General features: G+C 42.5%; 1 protein-coding gene across 5 annotated transcripts in view; it reads right to left on the bottom strand.

Annotated features, from left to right (window-relative positions):
• PLB1 (phospholipase B1) overlaps positions 1 to 23,236 on the bottom strand; it is a 111,951-nt gene that overhangs the window by 17,565 nt on the left and 71,150 nt on the right. For all 5 annotated transcript variants that reach the window (XM_083732156.1, XM_083732157.1, XM_083732158.1 and 2 more), the window contains 17 exons: positions 22,824 to 22,867; positions 22,107 to 22,215; positions 20,082 to 20,133; positions 19,850 to 19,930; positions 18,549 to 18,614; positions 16,909 to 17,009; positions 15,644 to 15,725; positions 15,142 to 15,246; positions 13,856 to 13,951; positions 12,925 to 12,996; positions 11,090 to 11,167; positions 10,015 to 10,075; positions 9,100 to 9,158; positions 7,952 to 8,019; positions 6,802 to 6,845; positions 5,162 to 5,261; positions 3,099 to 3,150 (listed from right to left, as the gene is read on the bottom strand). In XM_083732156.1, coding sequence (XP_083588282.1) covers positions 3,099 to 3,150; positions 5,162 to 5,261; positions 6,802 to 6,845; positions 7,952 to 8,019; positions 9,100 to 9,158; positions 10,015 to 10,075; positions 11,090 to 11,167; positions 12,925 to 12,996; positions 13,856 to 13,951; positions 15,142 to 15,246; positions 15,644 to 15,725; positions 16,909 to 17,009; positions 18,549 to 18,614; positions 19,850 to 19,930; positions 20,082 to 20,133; positions 22,107 to 22,215; positions 22,824 to 22,867 — 1,270 coding nt within the window. The remainder of the gene's footprint in view (positions 1 to 3,098; positions 3,151 to 5,161; positions 5,262 to 6,801; positions 6,846 to 7,951; positions 8,020 to 9,099; positions 9,159 to 10,014; positions 10,076 to 11,089; positions 11,168 to 12,924; positions 12,997 to 13,855; positions 13,952 to 15,141; positions 15,247 to 15,643; positions 15,726 to 16,908; positions 17,010 to 18,548; positions 18,615 to 19,849; positions 19,931 to 20,081; positions 20,134 to 22,106; positions 22,216 to 22,823; positions 22,868 to 23,236) is intronic.

Here is a 23,236-nt window from a genome sequence, read left to right as displayed (position 1 = left end):
GGCGCTGAGGGGTGTAACTGGGACCGCAAGCCCTTGGCACTTGTACAGAGGCAAGCATGAGAGACAAAGAACATTTTCCACAATGATGCACCGAATGCTAGTTGTTAGTAGCTGGAGTCACTGAGAATCCCTGACAGCGACACGTTACCAGGACTGTTGAAAAAAAGGAAGGGAATGCCCAGAAGAGTGGACATTTAGATAGAGAGAGAAGGAGCCCTCAGATAGGTGCCTTCGCTGTGCTTAGCCAAGGCCGGCAGCTGCTTCAACCTACGTCATTGCCAGCCAACAATAGGGGCTGCTGAGAGCTGTAACTCAGTGGAAAACATTCTGTAACATGCAGTACAAAGAAAGGAATGGATGGTGGCTATTTTTAGAGCAGCAAGTTTACATAACAAGCATTGGTGTATGTGTCCTAAGGAAACCAAAGGCCTGGGAATCACAAACAGGGCTGAATTCTCTTCATTAATAGGATTTGTTTTCCTGGCCCTTGACTTCACTTCACGTTTGCTTCAAAAAGGTGCCCGGGGGTGTTTGACATCATTCCCTCTCTGATTTCAGAAGGCCAGGATCATGGTCTCTGAAACCTAGGAGCTGCTCTGACTTTTGCTTAAATGTCAGTGCTTCCACTCAGTTGGTGTGTGTTTGTGTGTAAGAGAGAGAGAGAGCAGGAAAAATGCAGAAATGCAGAGAGGAAATGGATTCTCCTTTCTGCTTATCACAGTATGCAGCTAATGCAGCTAATAAGAACATGCAACTAAATGCAACTAATAAGAACAGAAAAACTGACAACAAAGTCAGCCCTCATTCAGCACCTGTCACACAGGCCTAGGTTTGGGAAAGCAGTGGTTTTTGTTTGTCTTCCAGCCCACACCAAACGATCCATCAATAGTTTGATGGCACTAGTTCCTCTTCCTTCCCTGCAATGGCTCCCCTCCCAAAGCAAAAGGAGTCAGGTTGGTAATAACACATTTAATACACCCTGGTTGCATTTTCCCTCTGCATCTGAGCTCAGCCACCAAAAGCTAACTTCAATAACATAAAAAGGTTTTGCAATGCTTCCAAAAGACACTCGGGCAGACCTACAGGGAGAACAAGTTCCAGAAATGTGGGGCAGCCACTGAGAACACCTGTCATCACATGTATTTCATGCCCTTCCTTGGCGCACAGATCATATTAAGAAGGTGTTTTCTGTCTATCCAAGAAGGTTGAATGCCACATAAGGACAAAGGCAACCTCACAGGTATACTAAGCCCCTAACCAGAAAGGGCTTGCCTGGTCATAACCACTTAACTTGAATTGCACCCAGATGGGGCACAAATGCACATGGTAAAAACATTTCCTCAATGTGCTCTTGGAAGCTGACTCCCCTCCAGAGGTGAGCCATCTCATTTTGCATGTCTTGAAGCTACTGAACACTCATCACAGTACAGGTCTGCATTCTCTGCTCCACTGTTATTCTATTTACTTATTTAGCAAAAATACATATACTGCTGGATTGTAAACAGGCAAACAACCCAAAGCTCTTTGCAACAATATAAAACAAAATATTAACATTACATAGAGAGTTAAAACAGGTATTAAGATATTGTAAAAGATTAAAATCAACACTAGCTGTCTCAGGAGGCTTGCCTAAGCAAACTTGTTTTAAGCAGGCACCAAGAGGAAGACAGTGAATGTTCCTGCCTGCCTGATGTTAACAGGCAGGGAGTTCCAAAGCACAGTTTGCTGCAGCACTGAAAGATGGATTTCTTACAAATGTGGAAAGGGTGTTATGCGGTACCTGCAAAGGTGCCATTTCCACAGGTTGAAGCTGTCAAGTGGGTATATATGGGGTAAAGCGAATCCCACACAAAAAAACAACACCACTCATCCCAAGTTGTTAAGGGCTATATATACTAAGAGCAACAGCTTGAACATGGGCTGGTAGCAAATAGGCAACCAGTGGAAATAGCCAAGCAAAGGTGGCTTTAATAAATAAATAAATAAATAAGTCCACATGAAAATTCATCAGCATTTTGGTGCAAATTTCTCCTCCTAGACACATTTTTGTATGCAACTTTGCCTAATATCCAGATTTCCCAAAGCTTTGCCCCCTAATATACTGGATGTTTGTACACATTACTTGACTGAAGAAAAAGATTGCAAAATGTGGGAAAGTGTGAATTTGGAAGGACGGATGCGTTCTGGTTCATTCTTTGGAAAGCGTGACTTAGGTAAGTTTGCCTGATGGCAACGCAATCAGATTTCTCTCCCATCCCTAGTGCCTTCCATTCATGTGGCAGGATGCCTGGATCCAGCCCCTGGCACTGCACTGAAGGTGTAACGGATGGGCTCAGAGGTGCCAACTTGAATAAAATATTGGGGGCAGGGTGGCGCAGGTAAGCCCCCCCCTGCAAAATCAATCACAGGGCATGGTGCATGCACACCATTTGAATGGCAATGGCCATCAATTTGGCGGGGGGCAGCCTCCTCAAATATTTTATGGGGGGCGAAGCCCTCTTGGCCTCTAAGAGTTGGCTCCTATGGATGGGCTTTACTCTCATTCAGAGACTGCTTGATCTTGGTATTTTGTATTTAGATAGGAACCTCCCTTGTGTCACACCAGTTTGATCAGGGGATGGCTTTGTGTGACCTGTTATCATACAACCTGGATTATTTTGCTGGACTCATCATGAGCTACTTGCTCTGTGGGCATTTTGCAGCAGTGCTATAATCTCTGATTTTGGTACAGTTGCAACATGGGTTGTATACAATGTCTTGTGATGGCAAAGATTTGGATCCCAGTCCTTGGGGTACGGTGGGGCAGTTCACAAGGCTAAATATTATCAACATCACTATTTTAAAATAGCACAAATAGCATAAGTTGGTTTAGGTGGCTAGAGGATGAAATTTTTTCATGCCTACCCCCACTGCTTAAACACATATATTGCAATATATTAACCAAGAGAGGATGACTGGTTTTTTTTTTATAATAACCCAACATCTTAAACACGACTATTGTATTCTTGCATTCAGCAATATTATAGGTATCTTCCTTACCCAGTGGTTTCTACAAGCTGCCAGATTTTTCATTCATTTTCTGTAATGCAGATACTTACTGGGCTGTTTTTCATTCGTGCTACCAATCCTCTTGCTTGGGCTGGGAGATTCCTGTGGAAAGAGAAAAGGAGAGCATTCAAACATGGCAAGCTCAGTGGGGTCAACCAACAGAAGGAGCATCATTGCGGGACAGAACTAGGATCTGAGAGTCCTTGGTTGATGTTCACGCTGTGACCTAGAGAGTCATTTCTGATCAGTCACCAGCTGCCAAGTAGGACAAAACAAATGAGCAAAAAACACCCTCTCATGCAACCCATTTACTCTCATGAGCAATGTAGCTGAGGAACCACAAATATTGTGTCAGCTCTTCCATGAAACGGAACACCTCAGGTCACTATTTTTCTTTCAGAAAAATATGAGCTGTGATTTTGCATGAGTTCTCTGTTTTCACATTGCACTCTTCATGTAAGCAGACCACTTGCGTGAGTCTTTTTCATTGCACTTGTCCATTGCCAGCATGTAATCAAAACTTACTCTCAGCTCTTGTGCAAAATTCAGGTAAGCTCCCTCTCAGATTCCCTACTGTTAAGTGTACATATGTATTTATTTATCCTGCACTTCCTCAAGTACCCCAGGGTGGTGTGTATGCTTTATTTAACCCTGGCTTATCGTCACAGAAGCTCCAGGAAGTAGACTAGGCTGAGAGATAATGACTGGCCCTCCACCGAACTTAATGCCTGAGTGGTGATTTGAACCTAGGGCAACTGCACTGCCCTGGCTCTCGGTTTGAAAAGGAGCATCAGTAATAGCTGTACCACTAAGGGTACCACCCCAGCCCACTAGGCAATTGTGCCATTGTATCTGGAAGTCGAGGGTTAGATATGCAAGACAGATCTGTGTCATATCCATGTGGCTTTTATCCTACCTACATAGAGCTGCAATGTTTACGAATAAATTTCCTCTAAACATACATTTCCAATTATCTGTCGGTGTTGGTGTTGACCTTTAAAGCCCTAAACAGCCTCAGCCCAGTATACCTGAAGGAGAGTCTCCACCCCCAGCATTCTGCCCGTAAGCTGAGGTCCACCGCCAAGGGCCTTCTGGTGGTTCCCTGATTGCGAGAAACAAAGCTACAGGGAACCAGGCAGAGGGCGCCCGCCCTGTGGAACGCCCTCCCATCAGATGTCAAAGACTGTATTAATACATGTTTAAATGTGCAGTTTCTCTCAAAATACATATTTGAATGAGTGTTTTGATATCTTTAAGCTGCTGAGAGCCCTGTCCCAGTTCTGTCTGGGGAAGGGCAGAAATCTAGTGGCGAGCAAGATCGGGTAATGTCATCTCGGAATTTGCAAAGTCTACGTTCCTCCAGCATCCTTCATTTAAGACTTGGAATTGGGAGGCTTCTCTCCCCCTCTTGCTTTATAAAATGCTACTTCACGACCAGTAAGAGCTGCACAAGGAAAGGAATGATCAAGAACAGCAAATGCAGTATAAGGCATTTAAAGCAATCCCCCCAGGAATCATGGGAATTGTAGTTGACTTCTCACTGAGGCCACAATTCCCACTTGTAACAAACTGCAGTTCCCAGGAATCTTGGAGCGGGGGATGTGCTTTAATTGTATGGTGTGTACACAGCCTAAGTTCCCTAAAAAAATGTCTGCACAGGTGACTACCACAAACTTCAAGACACTACCAGCCAACTTGCCTGCCAACCAGCTAGCATGCGAGCCAAACAGCAGAGAAGTTCAGATCGATTATTTTTGTTGAAGGATTGGCTCTGACAGAGTGCATTCGGAGCTAAAGCTCTAAATTTTCAAGGCTGCACTTGGAAGCTCTGCACTATTTCACAGCCGTGCCACCTCACCTCTAACTCCCTCTGCAGTTAATTTAGTGCTTGGCAAAAGGTGATCGATTGAGGACCTCAGAGGCTAGAGTTGCCAAATGTATTTAGGCAGGTACAATATTGCAAAAAGATTTTATAGCAAGACTTTATCCTTGGATTCTTAACCAGATTTACACCCCAGAAGGGGATGATGTAAAACACAGGCAAAACCCCTCAGCTTTGGGGCAACGGTTTAGGCTTAATGCAGCAGTTTTTCCTTGTCCCAGGGTGTCTTACTGTGCGGTGGCTCCTCCTACTGCTACGTTGAATCCGGCCGCTTCGTTCTGGGTGCCAGTGGAGAAGCCAGAGAGGTTTGGATTAAACTTTTTCAAAATATCTGGCAGAGAAGGAAAAAAAAATATAAGGTTTGGTGAGCAAGAGCCACACTGTGGTTGGGCTAATTCGGTAAGAACCATCTCACATTTTATGAATGCTCCCGAAATTACAACCGATTAACTAGGGGAAACTGTAGAAAAGAGAGCCAAGTCTTCCCCATCAAGTTTTTTTGGTTCTATTACCCTCAACAGAGCTGTTGTTGCAGTTCAAAATGTCTGTGCTGAACACTGGAAGTACCTTATGCAGAGTGAGAACAGAGGCTCATCTGGCTCAGGTGTGGGGGCCAAGCGAAGATTCTCCCCCAGGCCACACCCCCTCACCAGGGGGCTCTTTGGGTCTACCATGAGTTAAACTGAGTTGAATACCACCCACAGAAATTTATTTTGCATGGGAATAAGAGTGCAATTTGTTTTGTTCAAAGTGGACCCCCCACCAACACCACACAAATACTTTGAAGTCACTGTAGCTCACTGAATTGAAATGGTAAAGGTAAAGGTACCCCTGACCGTTAGGTCCAGTTGCGGACAACTCTGGGTTTGAATTGGTAGGAAGCACTAATTTTCCTATACAGGGATTGTAAGAATATAGCATGTGAAGTGGTTTTAATGCAAGTAGGGATCCAATGTCAGGGTTAGCCCAGGTGTTGTTGTTTTTACTGCCCTTGTCTTCTTATATGCTGAGCAGCAAAACAAGCTCCATCTTCAATGCATCCTTCCCCAACCTGGTGTACTCCAAGCACATCCCTGCTGGCCAAGGATGATGGAAGTTGTAGTCCAAAGCATCTGGAGAGCACCAGGTTGCTGAGTTGACTGGGATGCGAGCTTTTTATTTTTAATTTTAATCCCAGTGATTTAGCTATCACCCTATCGTTCTCTCTATGAGTAGATCAGCCTGCCAATTTACTGGACATTACCACTAACTGATTAGTATCTCCATTTCACTTTAAGTCATGTACTGGGAAAGTGGAAATCTCAGGGTGTACAGGCAAGGACTCTTTCTCAAAGCTATTTACACAAGTAAGGCACACAGCCATGGAATTTTTACACCCAAGCGGCTGCCTGGTTTTCTTCTGTAGCTGTTCTTGCTCTGTTCAGGGTGTGATTACTTAACACTCACTTCGATACAAGATCAGACAGGCTTTGACTGCGTTTGTATTTTGAGCAAGCACTGTGCTTGTGTGCGCCTCTCCTCTCACGTAGGGCTTCGTTCATTCTGTTCTGTTGGCATCAAACCAGTTTGCCCTGACATCCAAGCCGGCAAACGGTGGTTTAAGTCATCTCTCCAAATCAGGATTGCAACACAGGATGAAAACATGGGGGGGGGGGGCGGAGCGGTTGGCGGGATCACTCAAACAATGGTTTGCCAATCTGGACATCATCACAAACTATGGTTTCATTCAAGCGGCAAGTGAGCAATTAAGGCCCACACGTAAGCATGGAAACACAGTGCTAGTTCACAAACCTTCAAATTATGGCTTTGAGAGGATTAATATCATCATGGACGTTTCTCTTTCATGCCATGGTATGTCAAAAGATACTCACTAGATAAGGTTGTGTGAGTCTCCAAGGTTTCATCACCTCCAGCACTAGAAAAAAGGATAATACCAAATCGGTCACTGGAATTAACACTGTATCAAAGGGCATCTACCATCTGTCCGAGAAACACAGTTGTATTAGCAAGGAGTAGGGTAGAGATGACTTAGGAACAAAAGTCCCTCAAAACTACAGAAACCTCCATGGGGGAAAAGCCACCCAGCCTTTAAGGATAAAAGGATAGGAACAAGTGTGAATGAAGGGAAAGTTTTCAAATCAAGTAAAATAGGCCTGCAGCTAAAACAGATGTAAGCCTCTAGCAAGAACACACAGCTAAGAACTTAGAAATGCTCCCCTTTATGCTGATATATGTAGTACATATTGAGATCTGACCTCCTTTAATCTGATCTTGCTGATAATAAACTAGATTTGTTAACATTTGTTCACTGAGAGGCCAGACTGTGTTGGTGCCCAATAGATATTTGGGGTTCTAAAGTTTTAGGAGAGTGTGTTAAATGTCAGGGCACACTTGCGCATTAAGCCTTATTTATGTGCATTAATTGCATATGGGGCAAGATGACAACTGAGCAATTGTCAACAGTTTCCAGATGTGTGATAATTACCATCTTATTCTTCTTCCACATTTTTGTGCAATAACGACTACTGTCTGACTTTAATATTTTTTTTAGTAAAATGTCCATTCTTGCACAAATATCTGTGTAAGGAAGGAAATCTGCACCAGGTGACTGAGTTGAACAGATCCCAATCAATGCACATAAGCATGAAGCAAACTGTGTGTTGCTGTTTCATAACCTCCCACTCCATTGTGCCACTCCTAGTGCAAGCTTGTTCACTTGAAAGTAATCTCAAACCTCGATCAGTTCAGAAATTATTTGTTGAAGTACAGCTTGGGAAGAAGTGCAATATGCAGCCCGCAAGATTGCTTGATGGCAGCGTATTCTTATAAGGGTACTAATAAGGCTTCTTGTTATTGGAAAAAGAACAGATTGCATGTCTGGGCATGAGGATATGCTCAAACATGTAATTGTCACATACATTTTCTCTTCTCATTTTCATGTATATAATGGCGCTCTTCAAAAAGGTGCATGAAATTCTTTACTCCAGCAGAATTTGGGATAAATTCTAGCAAATGCTGTACCTCCAGGAAATCCCCCTCCAAGCTGTGGTTAGATCATCCAAACCAGTTGATTTGGCTCCTACAGCAGCCTGTAAATGAAATATATATAAATTATATACATTGCAAGGGATGATATGACGAGAAAGGAGTGGAGTAGGAAAATCTCTGTTGTCTCTCCAAGGAGGTAAAAGTTGAACGTTTTAAAGATTGCTGCTGATTTATGAGGCCATGAATAATGTTAAGCAGAATTAGCCAATGGGCTCATGCAATCTGAAATGTGAATCTCTCTCTCTCTCTGGAAATTGTAGCTCTCTGGGGGACACTACAGTTCCCTTGTTTCTTTGGAGGAAGCCGTGGCTGGGATTCAATTAATGAATCCCACTAGCGAAAGCCCGTGCAAGGACTTCTGCTAGCACATTGGGGCTCCCCCCTTCTCCCACCCTCTGCAGCCCCCCAAAATTGGCTCAGTGTGTGGGGATAACCCCCAGAACAATGTTCAGGAGAGGAGAGGAGAGAGGGAATCATTCTGTCGGCAAGTCGACAGATCATTCTGTCGAACAACTGTCATGGTGTTCGGTTGAATGCACCCAACGTGCTTTAAATGTATGGTACTGATGTGATCTTTATGACTTGCACCAGGCTTCCATGATGACTAAACCCACGCCCAGGGTTCTTTTCATAATAGGCACCCTGCTGCAAACTGAAATGTCCGGCTAAGCATACAATATTCCAAAGCGTTTAGATGATACCTTTTATTGGATCAAGTGTGCTGGGCATGAACAGTGGCGTAGCGTGGGTTGTCAGCACCCGGGGCAAGGCAAGTAATTTGCGCCCCCTAACCTGTGGATTTGCGCCCCCTAACCCATGGATTTGTGCCCCCTAACCCGTGGATTTGTGCCCCCTAACCCGTGGATTTCTGCCCCCTAACCTGTAGATTTGCGCCCCCTAACCCGTGGATTTGTGCCCCCTAACCCGTGGATTTGCGCCCCCTAACCCTAACCCCCAGATGTTGCGCCCGGTGCGGCCGGCCCCCCCTGCACCCCCCACGCTACGCCACTGGGCATGAATTCTCCTTTGATGAGTTTAACCTTATTGCTGGGTGTTGATTGAAACTACAGCATCCTTGTGGAGAGCAGAATTTCCCCGGGTGCTGCATCCCGTAGACCTACCGTCAAAGAATCACCGAGGGCAGCTATCACTTTGATGTCAGAAGGTTGTAGCCTGTGGACTGGATAAGGGGGTGGTGGAAGGAGGACATCATAGAGGAAGGGTGTCACTGGTATGGTTTTGTTTGTTTGTTTGTTTCTTAAGATATTCACGAACCGCTTGATACAAATACATTTAAACAAAGTCCAGTCAAGTAATTGGTAAGGGTACTTAAAATTCTACACGGACCAGAAATTATATGCTGAATGGGCTGAACTTGGAAACTAAAGAGATGGAAGCTATTTTTAAGTTGCAATCCTATGTACGCTTACCTGGGAACAAGCTTTATTAAACCCATTTGGGGCTTTCTTCTAAGTAAACATGCATAGGATTGTAACAAGCAGATCAACAATGCTAAACATTAAAAAATTCTCACTAAGCAATGGCACAAATATTCCTTATGGGACACATTTTCTAAATCCTGAATTATCTTGGTTGCCATATTCTGAGTTTAATTCTCTCTTTGGGGGGCAATCCTGCAAGCAGTTAGGAAGCTTAAATTCCACTGAAGTGAACAGAATATTCATTGCGTACAGCATTTCCACCCTTATCTATACCCACAGCAGCCCTAAAGGTACTTACGGTTGTGATAAGATACTCTTTTCAGAGCTCTGAGAATACTGGTTTTAATTTCAAAACAAGTCTACAGCCTTCACAGATGCAGAATTTGCAAGTGCAGAAAAATGCAATGGACAAAAATGCTAGAATCTTAGGAATAAATGAAAAATGAAAAAGAAGACCACGTTTATCTACCACTTTCCCTCCCCTCCCCCCTGGTAATCTCGCAGTAACACCTCCCCGAGACTTTAAAAAATGCAAAAGAAAGAGATAGCAAAACTCTGCATCACGTGTTCTTTCTGTATCTCCTTATTTCTCACCTGATCTTGGGGCTTTTTTGGATGCCGCCTGTCCAGGGCATGACAGATCACTACCCCAGCTCTTAAAGACAAATGCAATCAACACATCATTAGAAGCTTTTCAAATGAAATGAAAATATATTGAACATGCAAGGATTTCAAGTCATGGTTCAGAAGCCCAAGAAAGCCCCACTTCCAGCCTTTGCTGGTCTATACTAAGCAGCCTCCATTTATTGCCCTCACCCCCAGGCTTCATACTAGAGATAGCATGCGATCATGTAGTCCTGGTTTTACATCGCTTTCTGGGCAACCAGTAAACTCTTTGCACCATTTCTTTAATTTTATTACGTTTTATAAGCTCACTAAATGAAAGAACACAAAAAACAACCACCAACTTGAGAGCAATCACATAACACACTGACAGATGTTCTCTCAGCTCCAATATATAACATCAATAGCTGAATCCTACTGTGACCTGATTGGATCATTGCCAAAGCAAGATGACACCTAATTGGCTCTCTAAACACTCATGCTCATTGGCTACATTCAAATGAAGGAAAGCTACTGTATATCAACCTAAGTAAGTTGTGCTTCATTTTTTCTGGTTATTTAGCTATAACGTTTGATAGAATACAGATAATTGAACAAACTTTGTTGCATTACATTCTTCATTAAATTACCATTCCATTCATATATAATTTTATGGTATTACTCCAAATAAAAGTGGTGTTATGAGCCATCAAATCTCTGCAATACACTTTTCCCAATAGGTTTCCACAATTTTGGCCACTAGTGTACTGTTACTTATAATTCATATCACACCTTTAGCATTTGCACATAGATTTACAATCTTCATTTTGTTTGGTCTTCAAACAGTTCATTGCAAGAGGCGCTGGCTGCATTTGCACAATTAAATCCATAAGGCAGGATTCAAAAGTCAAGTTTATCTCTTGCAGGTGCATCCATCTAAAGAGAGCTCACCTCCCTTAACAGTCACTGCAGGGTGCTTATGTGAAGTGTGAAAAGATCCTGTAGACAACAGCTGTTCAGTACTATGCTCACACGTATAAGGCACAGTAAATGAGAAAGGAATCACCTGGCTTGGCTTCTGTGTGGGCTCCAGAGGCGAATGTGAACCATTGCTGTTCTTGTAGGTTCCCAGGAATGGTTGGTGCTAAAAGAAAGGAAGAACATTTCAAGCTCCAAATACTGCGGAATTTATGCCAGCACCAGAAGGATGCATTTATTAGAGTTGAGGTCTGTGGGGCTTGCCAATATGAATTCAATTTAGTTCTGCAATCATGATTCTCACATAGAAAAAGAAGAGTTTGGCTTCGAGAACCCATTAGAGAGAGAAGAGTAGACCAGACAGTAGACCAGTAAGGTAAAGGGACCGCTGAACATTAGGTCCAGTCGTGAGCAACTCTGGGGTTGCGGCGCTCATCTCACTTTATTGGCCGAGGGAGCCGGCGAACAGCTTCCGGGTCATGTGGCCAGCATGACAAAGCCGCTTCTGGCGAACCAGAGCAGCGCACGGAAATGCTGTTGACCTTCCCGCCATAGCGGTACGTATTTATCTACTTGCACTTTGATGTGCTTTTGAACTGCTAGGTGGGCAGGAGCTGGGACCGAACAACGGGAGCTCACCCTGTCATGGGGTTTCGAACCGCTGACCTTCTGATTGGCAAGCCCTAGGCTCTGTGGTTTAACCCACAGCGCCACCCGCATCAAAGTAGACCAAGCCCAGAATTTAAGGATGGAAAACCTTTACCCGGAAGGTAAACAAGGACATCAAATCAGGGCAGTATCACAGTTACTTTGGAAAACTGTTACTATCTCTCCTATTAATTGAAATTTTATTGTTGCATTCTGCTAGTTAGCCATCTGTACATTTTTCAAATAAAAACTAAAATATAATAAAATTTGAAAATCTAACTTTTGCACATAAGTGGGATGGACCTCTGAGTAAATGTGCATATGCTTGCACTCCTGGTCCATGTAAATAGACCTGCAAGTTTATGGAAGTGAGCCAAGTGAAATGTACTAGTTCTGCTTGGAGAGAGGAGAAGCACAAGGAACTGGCAAGGCCAGTAAGAAAACTGGAGGCATATTGTGGAAAGGTGAAGCTTTCTATTTGTTTTCTCTGCTATGTGGCTTAGTAACCCCTGGGCCATAACAAATGTACATACAGATACACAGATGAACTCAGTGTTGTAGACTGGGACAGAAAGCTTCCATCTCTGACAGAGAAAGCTTGTGTGTGTGGGGGGGTAGTTTCTATGAAACTCAGTACAGGTATCCCTCCCCTCCCTTAGGCAGGGGTTGCATGTAAATGAAATCACATAAAGTGGGGAGCACCCCCTAAACACAATTTAAACACCGTCTCTGCCGCTCTCTCACCAACCCAGACTAAAAACACTGCATCCAAAAATATCCAACAACTAGAATTGAAGCTCTGAGGCCAGCAGGCGGCTGGAGGAGGTGCAGGAAAACGGGGCCAGCAGGAGGCTAGAGGAGGTGCAGGAAAATGGCTGCTGCTGCTGCGCTACCCCACACACCAGCTGTTAGACAGGGAGGCTTAGCAGCATAAGCAAAGCCCTGCTGTACCTCTGGTCTCTTTGAGGTTTCCTCCACCCTCACTGATGTCCTCTTTGGGCTCTGGGGAGGGCTTCCTCATGAGCCATGAAGACTCTCCAGCTCTCTCCTGCCATTTCTTGGTTTGAACTGAATTATTTAATTATTTCCCAGCACCATGCACATAGAGTTGCATGTGAGTCAGTTGTGCGTAGGTAGGGGGACACCTGTATTCTAAAAAGAGGGCTTAGTTGGAAAAATAATTGATCACACAAGACAGTGGCTTATCCTTTGAGTGTTAGATTGCTGACACCCATATTTGACACCTTTTGCCCTGAAAGATGATGCTCTATTTACCAGAGTTGGGCAGCTCAGGGTTACATTATCTGTAAAGTTGAAGGAAATGGATTTCTTCCCTAAAGGTTGAAGCTGCAAAACAAAACAAATGGTTATATAACAGTGTTTCTTCTTTTCCCCCCTAATAATTGTCTTTCAAAATAAAAACTAATAAATACTATGATGCATTTGTTCCATAATTTGATCCCCGAGGCACTTTGCAAACTCATTTTCTCAAGGGTTCTCAGTTTTATTGCCACTGAAATTTAACTCAAATTCTAAGTGAGTGACATAGCAACTGTCTACAGGACAATAATTTCACAGTGGTGAGAGCAAGGATTATCTCATCTTTTCCTGGAAGCCTTTGGATCACCCCCCCTTTCCCTATGCTCTTGTGGTAACTTATCCAAAACACATGTAATTGAAATAATCATATATTCTTCTCCTGCCTACCGTTGTTTCCATATGTACCTTCCTGTTGTTTCCTTGTTTCTCTCAAGTCTGTAAGCCCCTTGGGAATAATTGTTATGCCTGCTCCTTAGAAGGCCTCTTGTACATAGGTGTTACTATATCTACTATATATATTTTTAGAAGTTGTTTGTTCACTATGAATTTGAACATCCCTTAAGAAATTGCAACCAATTTTTGTATGATGGTTCAATGAACTTTGTCTATGTCTGGATAAGATTGGATACCATCTTGAATCAAAATGGTGGCCTAAACCTTTCAAAACTGTGCTAGTTTTAAGCACTGTTTTCAAAGTAGCACAGATTTTTTTAGTTTCTTAGAATTCCCGAGAAATTCTAGTTGCTAGTAAACAAATAAACACATAATCTGAAGTCAACAGGAGAAATTCTGAATATGCAAAATACACAAAGGTCTTTGCTACCCAGGAGATATACACTGTACAAATAAGAGGACATTAGCAAAATTATCAAATCCCATGCCCTACCATATTGTTCCAGAGGGCCCGAGAAAGGTGGGAATGTGACTTTTGACTCAGATGAAAGCAATCAGGTGCAAAGAAAGAGATGTCTGGACGTCCATCCTGAAAAGATTGAAAACATTAGATTTTTGAGGGGGTGGGGGGTGGGGGGTGGGGTTTCAAAGAGACAATCCCAAAAATTCAATCCAGTGAAAATGTTTGAATTCTTTAGTGTCTAGTCTGAAACTATCAGAGACTGCCTCAATTCTCTAGTAACTAATATTCCATTCAAGTCAATAGCAGGGGGTGGAGGCATTACACGGTATGTGTCAATTCTATCAAATTTAATGTGAGCTCTTTCAGGTCAATAAAGTTCTTGCGTTGCCAGAACAGTTTTTCTTAACTTTTCTTGCAGCATAAACTGCTTTTTTAAAAGTTACTTCAAGCCTGAAAGAACTATGAAACATGAATTAAAAGGATGCACAACAGAATACAAAACGATAGGTCACATTTATAAACTGCAAAAGAGCAATTTATGTAAACTGACAAATTACAACTTGCTGCAAAAAATGTAAAATGTTGAAATCAGTCAACATTTTCAAAGCTGATGTAACCTTGCTGGTGTTTCTTTAAGAGTGACAAATAAAGCAACTGTCAGTCACAGTGAATACTCAGCCTTCAACTATTGTTTTAATAAGCCCTGGTCATTTCAGTTCCACTTTTGAAAACAGCTGCATAGTATCTCAGTCTGAAAGGTTCTTTTATGGCAGGACAGGTTTTGTCCTTGCTAACAAAGCTTCTTCTTTTGGTATATATATATATATATATATATGTTCCCAATCCCAGAGAAAATTAAGAAATGCTGGTGCAGGTCTAAACTAAAGGGTACTGGGTCTTCATACTAGTATTCTCAGCTCACAAACACTGCAAAGGTGCAGGAATTACATATTTTAACTTCTGTGCGCAGTCTAATGTGGAATACTAGGCCACTGGTCTGAGTGTTCAGTGAACCCACATGGAAGTGCTGGCTGCTGTGCAGGAAGTCCTTCTCATCACCTCAATATAGGTCAGTGTTCACAGACCACACACTATGCTCAGTAAGGATCAGACACATGATCCTTGCATGAGCAAGGCAGGATGAATGCTTAATAATCAAGCCGCCCCCAGAGTCCAAGACTCAATCCAAATTGCATCATAACAGCCTTACGTCAAAATTTCAAGATCCCAAAGAATGTCCTAAAAGCTCTCCAGGCTTTCTTATAAGGTAAGCAACATCCACATCCACATCCATATTCAATCCAGCCAAGACACACCTGTAGAAGAGGAAGTATGATGCTTTGGAGGAAAGGCTGCAGTACTACTGTAAAATCTTCTTGGGTGTCATACTTGCCAGTCTCCACTAGGCTTTGCAGACTGCTCTGTGGAATAAAAATAAAAGGAGTTCCTCAAGAACAAACCATGGTTTGTAAACAAACCGCAGTTCAAGGCACACTAAACTATGGTATAATGTTGAACCATGATTTAGCAGAAAGTGTGAGCCAGTGTACTGTTAGGAAACTAATTTCTGTGCCAAAAACAGCACAGAAACAACACACATAATATACATGGTCCAGATTATAACAAATCATGAAATGCTGGTGGGGTTCTCTTGAGACAGTTATCCAATTTTTGTCTCTAGAGTGTGGTAGTTTTAAATCATGTCGCAGGATGTTCCAGAAGAACAATATATGGTTGTATGGGGTATAATGCAACAACATTCATACAAAGACAGCAGGTAACATGCAAAATGACAATATTGATTCTTTGCAGATATACCTGATAAGCTTGGACTGCTTCCTTCATCCTCGCCAGCTCTGGTGAGCCTTCTTGAACGGTGAGAACACACTCACAATTCTCTCTGCATATGAAATTAAAGGGAATGCGGGACAAAAACAGCATATATTGATAAAGCAGGACTGCCATATTTTGGAATTACGAGTAGTTATCATGGTCCATGTCTGTTGGCTGTTTCAGGTTATACTGATGTTTAAGAGGATAGATTATCTCATTGTTATCCATGCTATAAAGTACACATTTTTTCTGTATTTTTGGGTTTTCCTTTTATTTATTTATTTTTAGGATGTCATAAACTGCTTAGAGATTGTATTTGAAATAAGATAGATGATAGATATATAGATGATAGATAGATAGATAGATAGATAGATAGATAGATAGATAGATAGATAAGGAAATATAGAAAGTAGAAAGTCACTGAAAATCAGAATTGGAAACATAAAAGAAATCAGAATTATAGAAGTGATGGTAGGGGATTATACTGGATCCAAGGACTCAAATACAATTTTAACGTTTCACTTTTCCCATCGCAAGAAACCAAGGATATCCAGAGCAATTACTACTACTCTAATTGGGGGGGGGGGGAAGCAACCGAGAAACTTATAGGACCTCAAAGACTAATTTACCATAGAATAAGGTTTTCGAGGACTGCAGTCCACTACACTAAGGATACTAAGGAACGAAGACAGACTAAATATAATCCATTTATTCTACATCTGTGTTTTGTTTCCCAAGGAAATCTGCTAAATCGTGACTTGGTAAGGAAAACACAACCTGCACAATATGACATATTGAGGCTACCACACATGGCTTGTTATGACAGATCCTGCTGGCTTGAAATTAGCTTTCTCGAAATGTCTAACACAAAGGCATTTCAGAAAGTTTTCCTATTTTTGTTCCATCATGGGCTTTTGTCTCGTTTTAGCCGATTAAGAATTTGCAGTCCGAGAGATGCTTCCATTTCAAGCCCTTCCTCTGTGCTAGAGTAAAGCCATGCCTAGACATACCATTATACGGGGATCTCACCTAACATCCAGTGAGCAGATCATTTGCTTACCATTCACCACTATACATGGCTTCTCCCAAAGAACACTGGGAATTGCAGTTCTGTGAGGGGTAAACTACAGCTCCTAGGATTCACTGGGGGAAGCCATGTGCTGTAAGTACCTGGTGGTGTGGATGCCATGCAGAATGGCCCTAATATACTTGGATGGCATGGATACAAGAAGAGACCAAAGTTGGCTTACACCGCTAGATGAGCAGGGCAGGGCAATCTGCTATCCAGAAACAGTTGTCTCAGAGGAAGAGGGTCCATTGCATTCACCAGATTCACCAAAGCTTTCGGCACCTGGTGAGAAAGGAAGCACTAAGTTCTAAGAGACAACAGCGTGTGAAACACAGGGCTTGCATCGTTTCTAACTCTATGTCAAAGCAGCTATCAAGCCTGATTCATTGCTCATCTTGTTTGACCCACTTTCCCCCATATCCCTAACCCCTCCACATGGAAGCTTTCCAGGAAGATTAGATAATGGCGATTAATGTTAATGTGAGTGTGTCATGGTCACCTACAGAATATAGTTGGTGACAGTAATTAGTGATATGGTGGCACAAGTCCACCACCCCCTACCCAGTCACATTATATTACTCATTCAGGCACATGGCTCCCTTGTGGCTTTGCAATAATGCATGTAGGATGTCCTTCTATAGTCACTGAAACATCCCTTTGGAGAGTTTTATACCATAGCTAAAGGCTTCTCTGCACAATCAAGCACAGAACACTCCAAATGTATATTATCCTTTCCAGGATATCCACACATTTTCTAACTAAATCATGTGAAGACCTAGGACCTTCTTATTATTATTATTATTATTATTATTATTATTATTATTATTATTATTATTGGTATTTGAATTTATATACCCCCCTATACCCGGGGGTCTCAGGTCAGTTCACAGAATAAAATCCATATATAAAATCACAGAATACATAATAAAAATAAAAACAACAACCCAATAGCACCCACCCCCCAAAAAAGAGCACATGTTAAAAGGGCATAGGATGTAAATCAGATCAACCAAAAGCCTGGTTAAAAAGGAATGTAATTGCCTGACACCTAATGGTGTATAATGAAGGCGCCAGGTGAACTTCCCTGGGGAGAGCATTCCACAGACGGGGAGCCACTGCAGAGAAGGCCCGTTCTCGTGTTGCCACCCTCTGGACCTCTCAAGGAGGAGGCAAATGAAGAAGGGCCTCAGAAGATTATCTCAGGGTCCTGGTAGGCAGTGGCATAGCAAGGTCAGGTGGTACCCGGTGCAGAAAATTTCTTGTATCCACCCCCCAAATTATTATTTTTTGCAAATAATAATTTTGCAAGGTCAGGTGGTACCCGGTGCAAAAATTTTGGCATCTCGGAGGTGACACCCGGGGTGGACCACACCTGCCGCACCCACCTTGCTCTGCCCCTGCTGCTAGGTTCATATAGAAAAAATGGGATAACACGGATTAGGCAGGGAGAAGAGGGAGGACTTTGCCACATATTACTAGACATATTCTATGTGCTATTTGAAGGGATCCCATGAACCCTATTTAACTGAATCCTACATAGCAATAGTAGATTTGTATGTGCATTATTTGAGTCCATGTATAGGAAGGGGAGAATTGCATTTCTCCACCAACCAAACAATACCACTTTAGTACTGAGAAATTGTATGAATGTGGTAAAATGTGACCTCACTTGAGGTTTGGTGGGTAGTATGAAATTGTAGTCAGCCTCAGACCATTTCAAACGATGGCTCTGAAAATCTCCTAAAAAACAACCATTGTGCGATTATGCAGCAACATCCTAAAATAAAATGAAAAGATGCTCTCCAGGCAGCAGCCACCTACCTCTGCATGAAGAAGGTCAAGTGCTTTTTGAACACGGCTTGAAAAGTTTACAGCTGAATAGTGATCCTGATACAAGTAGGAGGCAGAAAGAGAGAGTTACTAGTCCTAAAAAAGGTAAAAGTGACCTTTGCAAAGCTCATAAAGACATGAGATTAATCATGCAAGTCACTCCTTACTAGGAAACATAACATGGAATTCATGATGTAGCTAAAAAATAATAATGATGCTAGTGAATTTGTGCATCCCAATTAAGAGTTACAATGAACAAATAAAACCTTTCCCCAAAAATTAATTAATTAATTAAATGTGTATACCACTCTTCATTCATAGATCTCAGGGTGGTTCACAACATAAAAATACAAGATAAAAAACACAAAATACAAGATGCTCTGAATCTGGCTGTCTCGATCATTGTGGACAGGACAATAATTATACTGTTTTTGCATAATCTGACATCTGCACAATCTTGGACCCCTGATGACTAGATGTTTCCCTGCCTGTGATACGTCACATCCTTCAGCTCTTGGGAGAGGGATAGAAATAACATACTGAATATTCTTAAGACAGCGAAGGAGTCAGAAAGTAGAGAATGAAATGGATGTTCAGTGGTCTACAAATTTCCAACATGATCTGTTTGTATAGCAAATGCACCATTAAGTCTCCAACGCTTTCTTTCATCTCAAAGAAACAAACCCTACAGGAAGGTCACATTTGGAACATCTTGTGGTTGGGGAAGCGAGGCAGACCACCCTCTTTTCATAACCTTCTTTAACCAAAACCAGCATCCTAAGAGTTGATTTGATACCTGAAGCTACATCTTCAACTTCAAAAAAGCTATGGGGACTCCCTAAAATTTGAATTTCCTTGGTCTAATAGTTCTGACACTCAGGTTGTGGGCTGCTAAGGCTGTTCAGAATTTTTTTATGTGTGGCTAGTCTAGGGCTTTTGTAATATTAAGCAGCCAAAATGAACCACACGGAAGTGTGGAGTTTATCAACTTGTGTCTTTAGAAAACACTACAAACTGTGGCCAGAGCAGGTAAGAGAGTCAATCTTCTTCCAGCTTCCACATAAAGCCATTTTTTAACCCAGAATGATCCTTTAGGCAGCACAACTACCTTTGCTCTGGTGCTAATAATAGCTAGAGCCTCCACCCAAGCCATCTAGGCTGCATTAGGGTCTCCAAGCCATGAGTTTTCATCTTTTACCATCACAAAGCAAAGCCTTTACTGATTCCCTGCAAACCACCATTCTGGCTTTCATCCAACATCTCAGAGCTTTGAGAACATCCCCATAACTCACCATGTCTTTGCAATAGTTGCACAGATCATGGACTCCAATGAATACAGTTATGACCTTCCAGTCTGTGTCAAAATTGATTCTCTAAGCAAAGAAAAAAGAATGCACGTGTTACCATTGCTGGCTTATTCACACAGGTATATAATGCATGGTTGCCAACCGACATGAAGCAATTATCGGCGACCCTTCATATAATGTAACAAGTAAGCAAGTTTCTTGAATGTTGTCAACCTACCGAGTCATTTTTCATTAATTTCACAAGGTGCTTTACTTGGTCTGGTAATTTCCTAGGAAAGAGGGGACAAGGTAAAATGACACGGGGCATATATTGGATGCCTGAATATATCTGTAGACTCATCCTTAAAAACAGGTATGTACAGTAAGAAGTGGCTATTCCCATTTTACCAAGAGAGAACTGCAGTCCCAGAAAGGGAGACAACTTGCCCAATCTAACCTGGTAAATCATTGGCTAAAATGGAATTTGGATTTCCTGAGACCCAGGGGGGCACTTTAAGACTATATTGTCTTTGTTTACAACTGGACTGGGAAAATAGGACCAAGGAAAAATGAGTCATCTGTGAAAGTGCCTGATGACTCATTTCTAACAGCAAGGGAGCCCCTATCCTAAATTAGTCCTCTGGCAGTCCTGGACCACAAAAAGGGAGAGCAGGAGCCTTGAAGGTGCTCCTCAAAAGTTAGCGTGTGGACAGCATCTGGACAGTTTATGCAAAGGTGTCCTCTTTCTTTGCCCTCTTTTTTTGTGCTATGTTTCCACCCTTTTGGTCCCCATAAGCAGAGATTCTCACTTCCGCTGGGGTACTTTAGTGAAAACACACAAAGGCAGAAAGAACATTTGAAATTTCCTTTCAAAACCTTAATCGAAACCAGGAATGGGGGCCTCCAAGCAAAAACTGCTCCTTCTTTGAGTTACTTTTTTTCAGCTCCTAGTTTTGCTCTATAGTCCCTGACTGAAACAAGTGCATGAAAAAGCAGTCTGCAAAAAACAACAACCCAGAAGACTAATGGAAACGTTAGGCTTTTAAGGAAGCTCCAGGGCTTGGAATGAGCTGAAACACATTTCATTTCTTTCCCATGATTAGGATTGTGTGACATTCCAAATGCTACTTTGGGTTCTTGGTTTTGATTTACATTCTTCGACAATGAAAATGAAAATAAAAAATGGTTTCATATCAGCAGAGAGGAATAGTCGGATTAGGTAAGGTAATTCCTTTCTTCCTTTTGTTACTGTATGGTATTCCAGGAACCATATCAAGTTTACTTTATCTCTGCCAGATAAGGCTGTAAATACTATGTGGTAGAAATGACTTCTAATATGTGTGTCTTTGAGAGTTCAGGGACATCACCATAGTATCTGAGCACATAAAGACAATAAATGAGACCATGGGAAAGGGGAACACCTGCCTTCTCTCACTGTACTAAATATGAACCATATGGATAAATATCTATGAAAGCTACTTCCTTCATGTTTTCACAGAATGACTGCAAGACAAAGAAGCTGGGCAATACTTAGGACTCACCTCCTTTCTATCAAAGCCTAGTTAGGCTGGGGTCACATCCATGCTACGTATTTAAAGCCACTTTAATTGGTACCACTTTAACAGACATGGTTTCCCTTGAGAGTCCTCATGGAGTTACAGTTCGAAAGCACGCCAGTGCAAGTAGATAAATAGGTACCACTGTGGCAGGAAGGTAAACAGTGTTTCTGTGTGCTCTGGCTCCCATCACGGTGTTCCATTGTGCCAGAATCAGTTTAGTCATGCTGGCCACATGACCCAGAAAGCTGTCTGTGGACAAACACCGGCTCCATCGGCCTGAAAGCGAGATGAGATAGTCGCCTTTGACTGGACTTAACCGTCTAGAGGTCCTTTACTTTTTTACCTTTACAGTTCCCTTAGCAAACTATAGTACCCAGGATTCTTCAGAGGAAGCCATGGCTGTCAAAGTGATATAAGTGAGTTAAACATGGGGTATGGATGTGACCTGGGGGAGGCAGAGGGTCAGTGGCCTCAGGCGCATTTTGGGGGGTGCATTCTGCTCCTTGCTGCTCTGCCATCCCTGTGCTGCTGTGCTGCTGCTGCCCGCCCGCAGCCCTTGGCAGGCACAACAAGCAAGCCCTGCTAGTCCAGTGCCACTTTGTGATGCTGCAGGGACTGCATGAGGATGACGCGATGGGCATGCACCACACCGCCGCCGTGAGCTGAACAATTTCCACATGACACTATGCTGTGGATAGACCTACTCAGCTGGTGCTCTTGGAACTGCTTGGTTGAGAAAGGCAGTTGGCTTTCTTAGGTCTCCTGTGCCAGTCGAATATCCCGTGAGGTTAGCATTGAACTCACGGAGGATATCTGAAAGAAAGAAAATAATAACTTTGGTGGTTTAAAAAACCTCTTGTTTTCTTGTTGTTCAAATTGTTTACTGGTTGTTGTTTTATTGTTGTTTTAATGTTGTTACCACTTTGAGCACTACTCCCATAAGCAGAAAGCAGGACATGTATTATTCTAGTAAATGAGTGAGTAGCTTGGAAGTATATAGGTGAAATAATTGATGCGGAGTCAGGAACCTGAGAAGATCTTGGCTGGGTGGCTGGAGAAGACAATAGGATGACAAGGTGGGGGAAATGTTGGAGGATGTCAAGCCCTGGGGGAGTGGCAGGATGGCACCAAGCAGAATGGATTTAGGCTGGAGCCTAACTCCATTCAGCTTAGTCATGTGACCTGGCAACCTGGTGGAACTTATGCCGGCAAAAAGGGAGATGTAAGTAAACTGCATTTTAAAGGCTTGCTTTCCCTCTGCCAGGCTTAGGCCAGGTCAGCCGCAGTAGTCCCACTCCTGAAAGGAGTTTGAAATAGGGGTAATTTGTGCATGTTTAATTTAAGCCACCATAAATTCCGCCAGCTTCCTGTTCTTAGGATTGCTTTGTAAATCTGGATCCAACCCCTTGACTTTTACTTACTGGGCAAAGTTGTTACATTCCTTAATGAAGCATCTCCTCCAATACTGCAATAAGAGTCAGAAAGAAAGAAAGAAAGAAAGAAAGAAAGAAAGAAAGAAAGAGCCTCTTAGTCAAGTTTTAGCCAGTAAGAGGAACAATGACAAACACCAAAAAGTACATTTCATGCTTTTGCAAGGGAAATAATGTGGAGAGGTGCCTGTGGGATTTTCTGCCTCAGGGGCCAAAATATCTTGACTAACTTTGGCGCTGAAGAGTTTCAAAATTCAACATTCACAAGCTAGTCTCCCTATCAGAATAATTGTGGCGTTTCCTTTTGCTTACTTCCTACCCCTTTTATTTAGGTGGGAGGCAGACTTTGGTCTTTCAAATTTCAGTGGTGCCCTGTGTGAGGCCCAGATTCGACACCCACCCCA

This window comes from Podarcis gaigeae, assembly GCF_964106915.1.
Source record: "Podarcis gaigeae genome assembly, chromosome: 3".
NCBI lineage: Eukaryota > Metazoa > Chordata > Lepidosauria > Squamata > Lacertidae > Podarcis > Podarcis gaigeae.
This window is presented reverse-complemented; position numbering and strand designations above follow the sequence as displayed.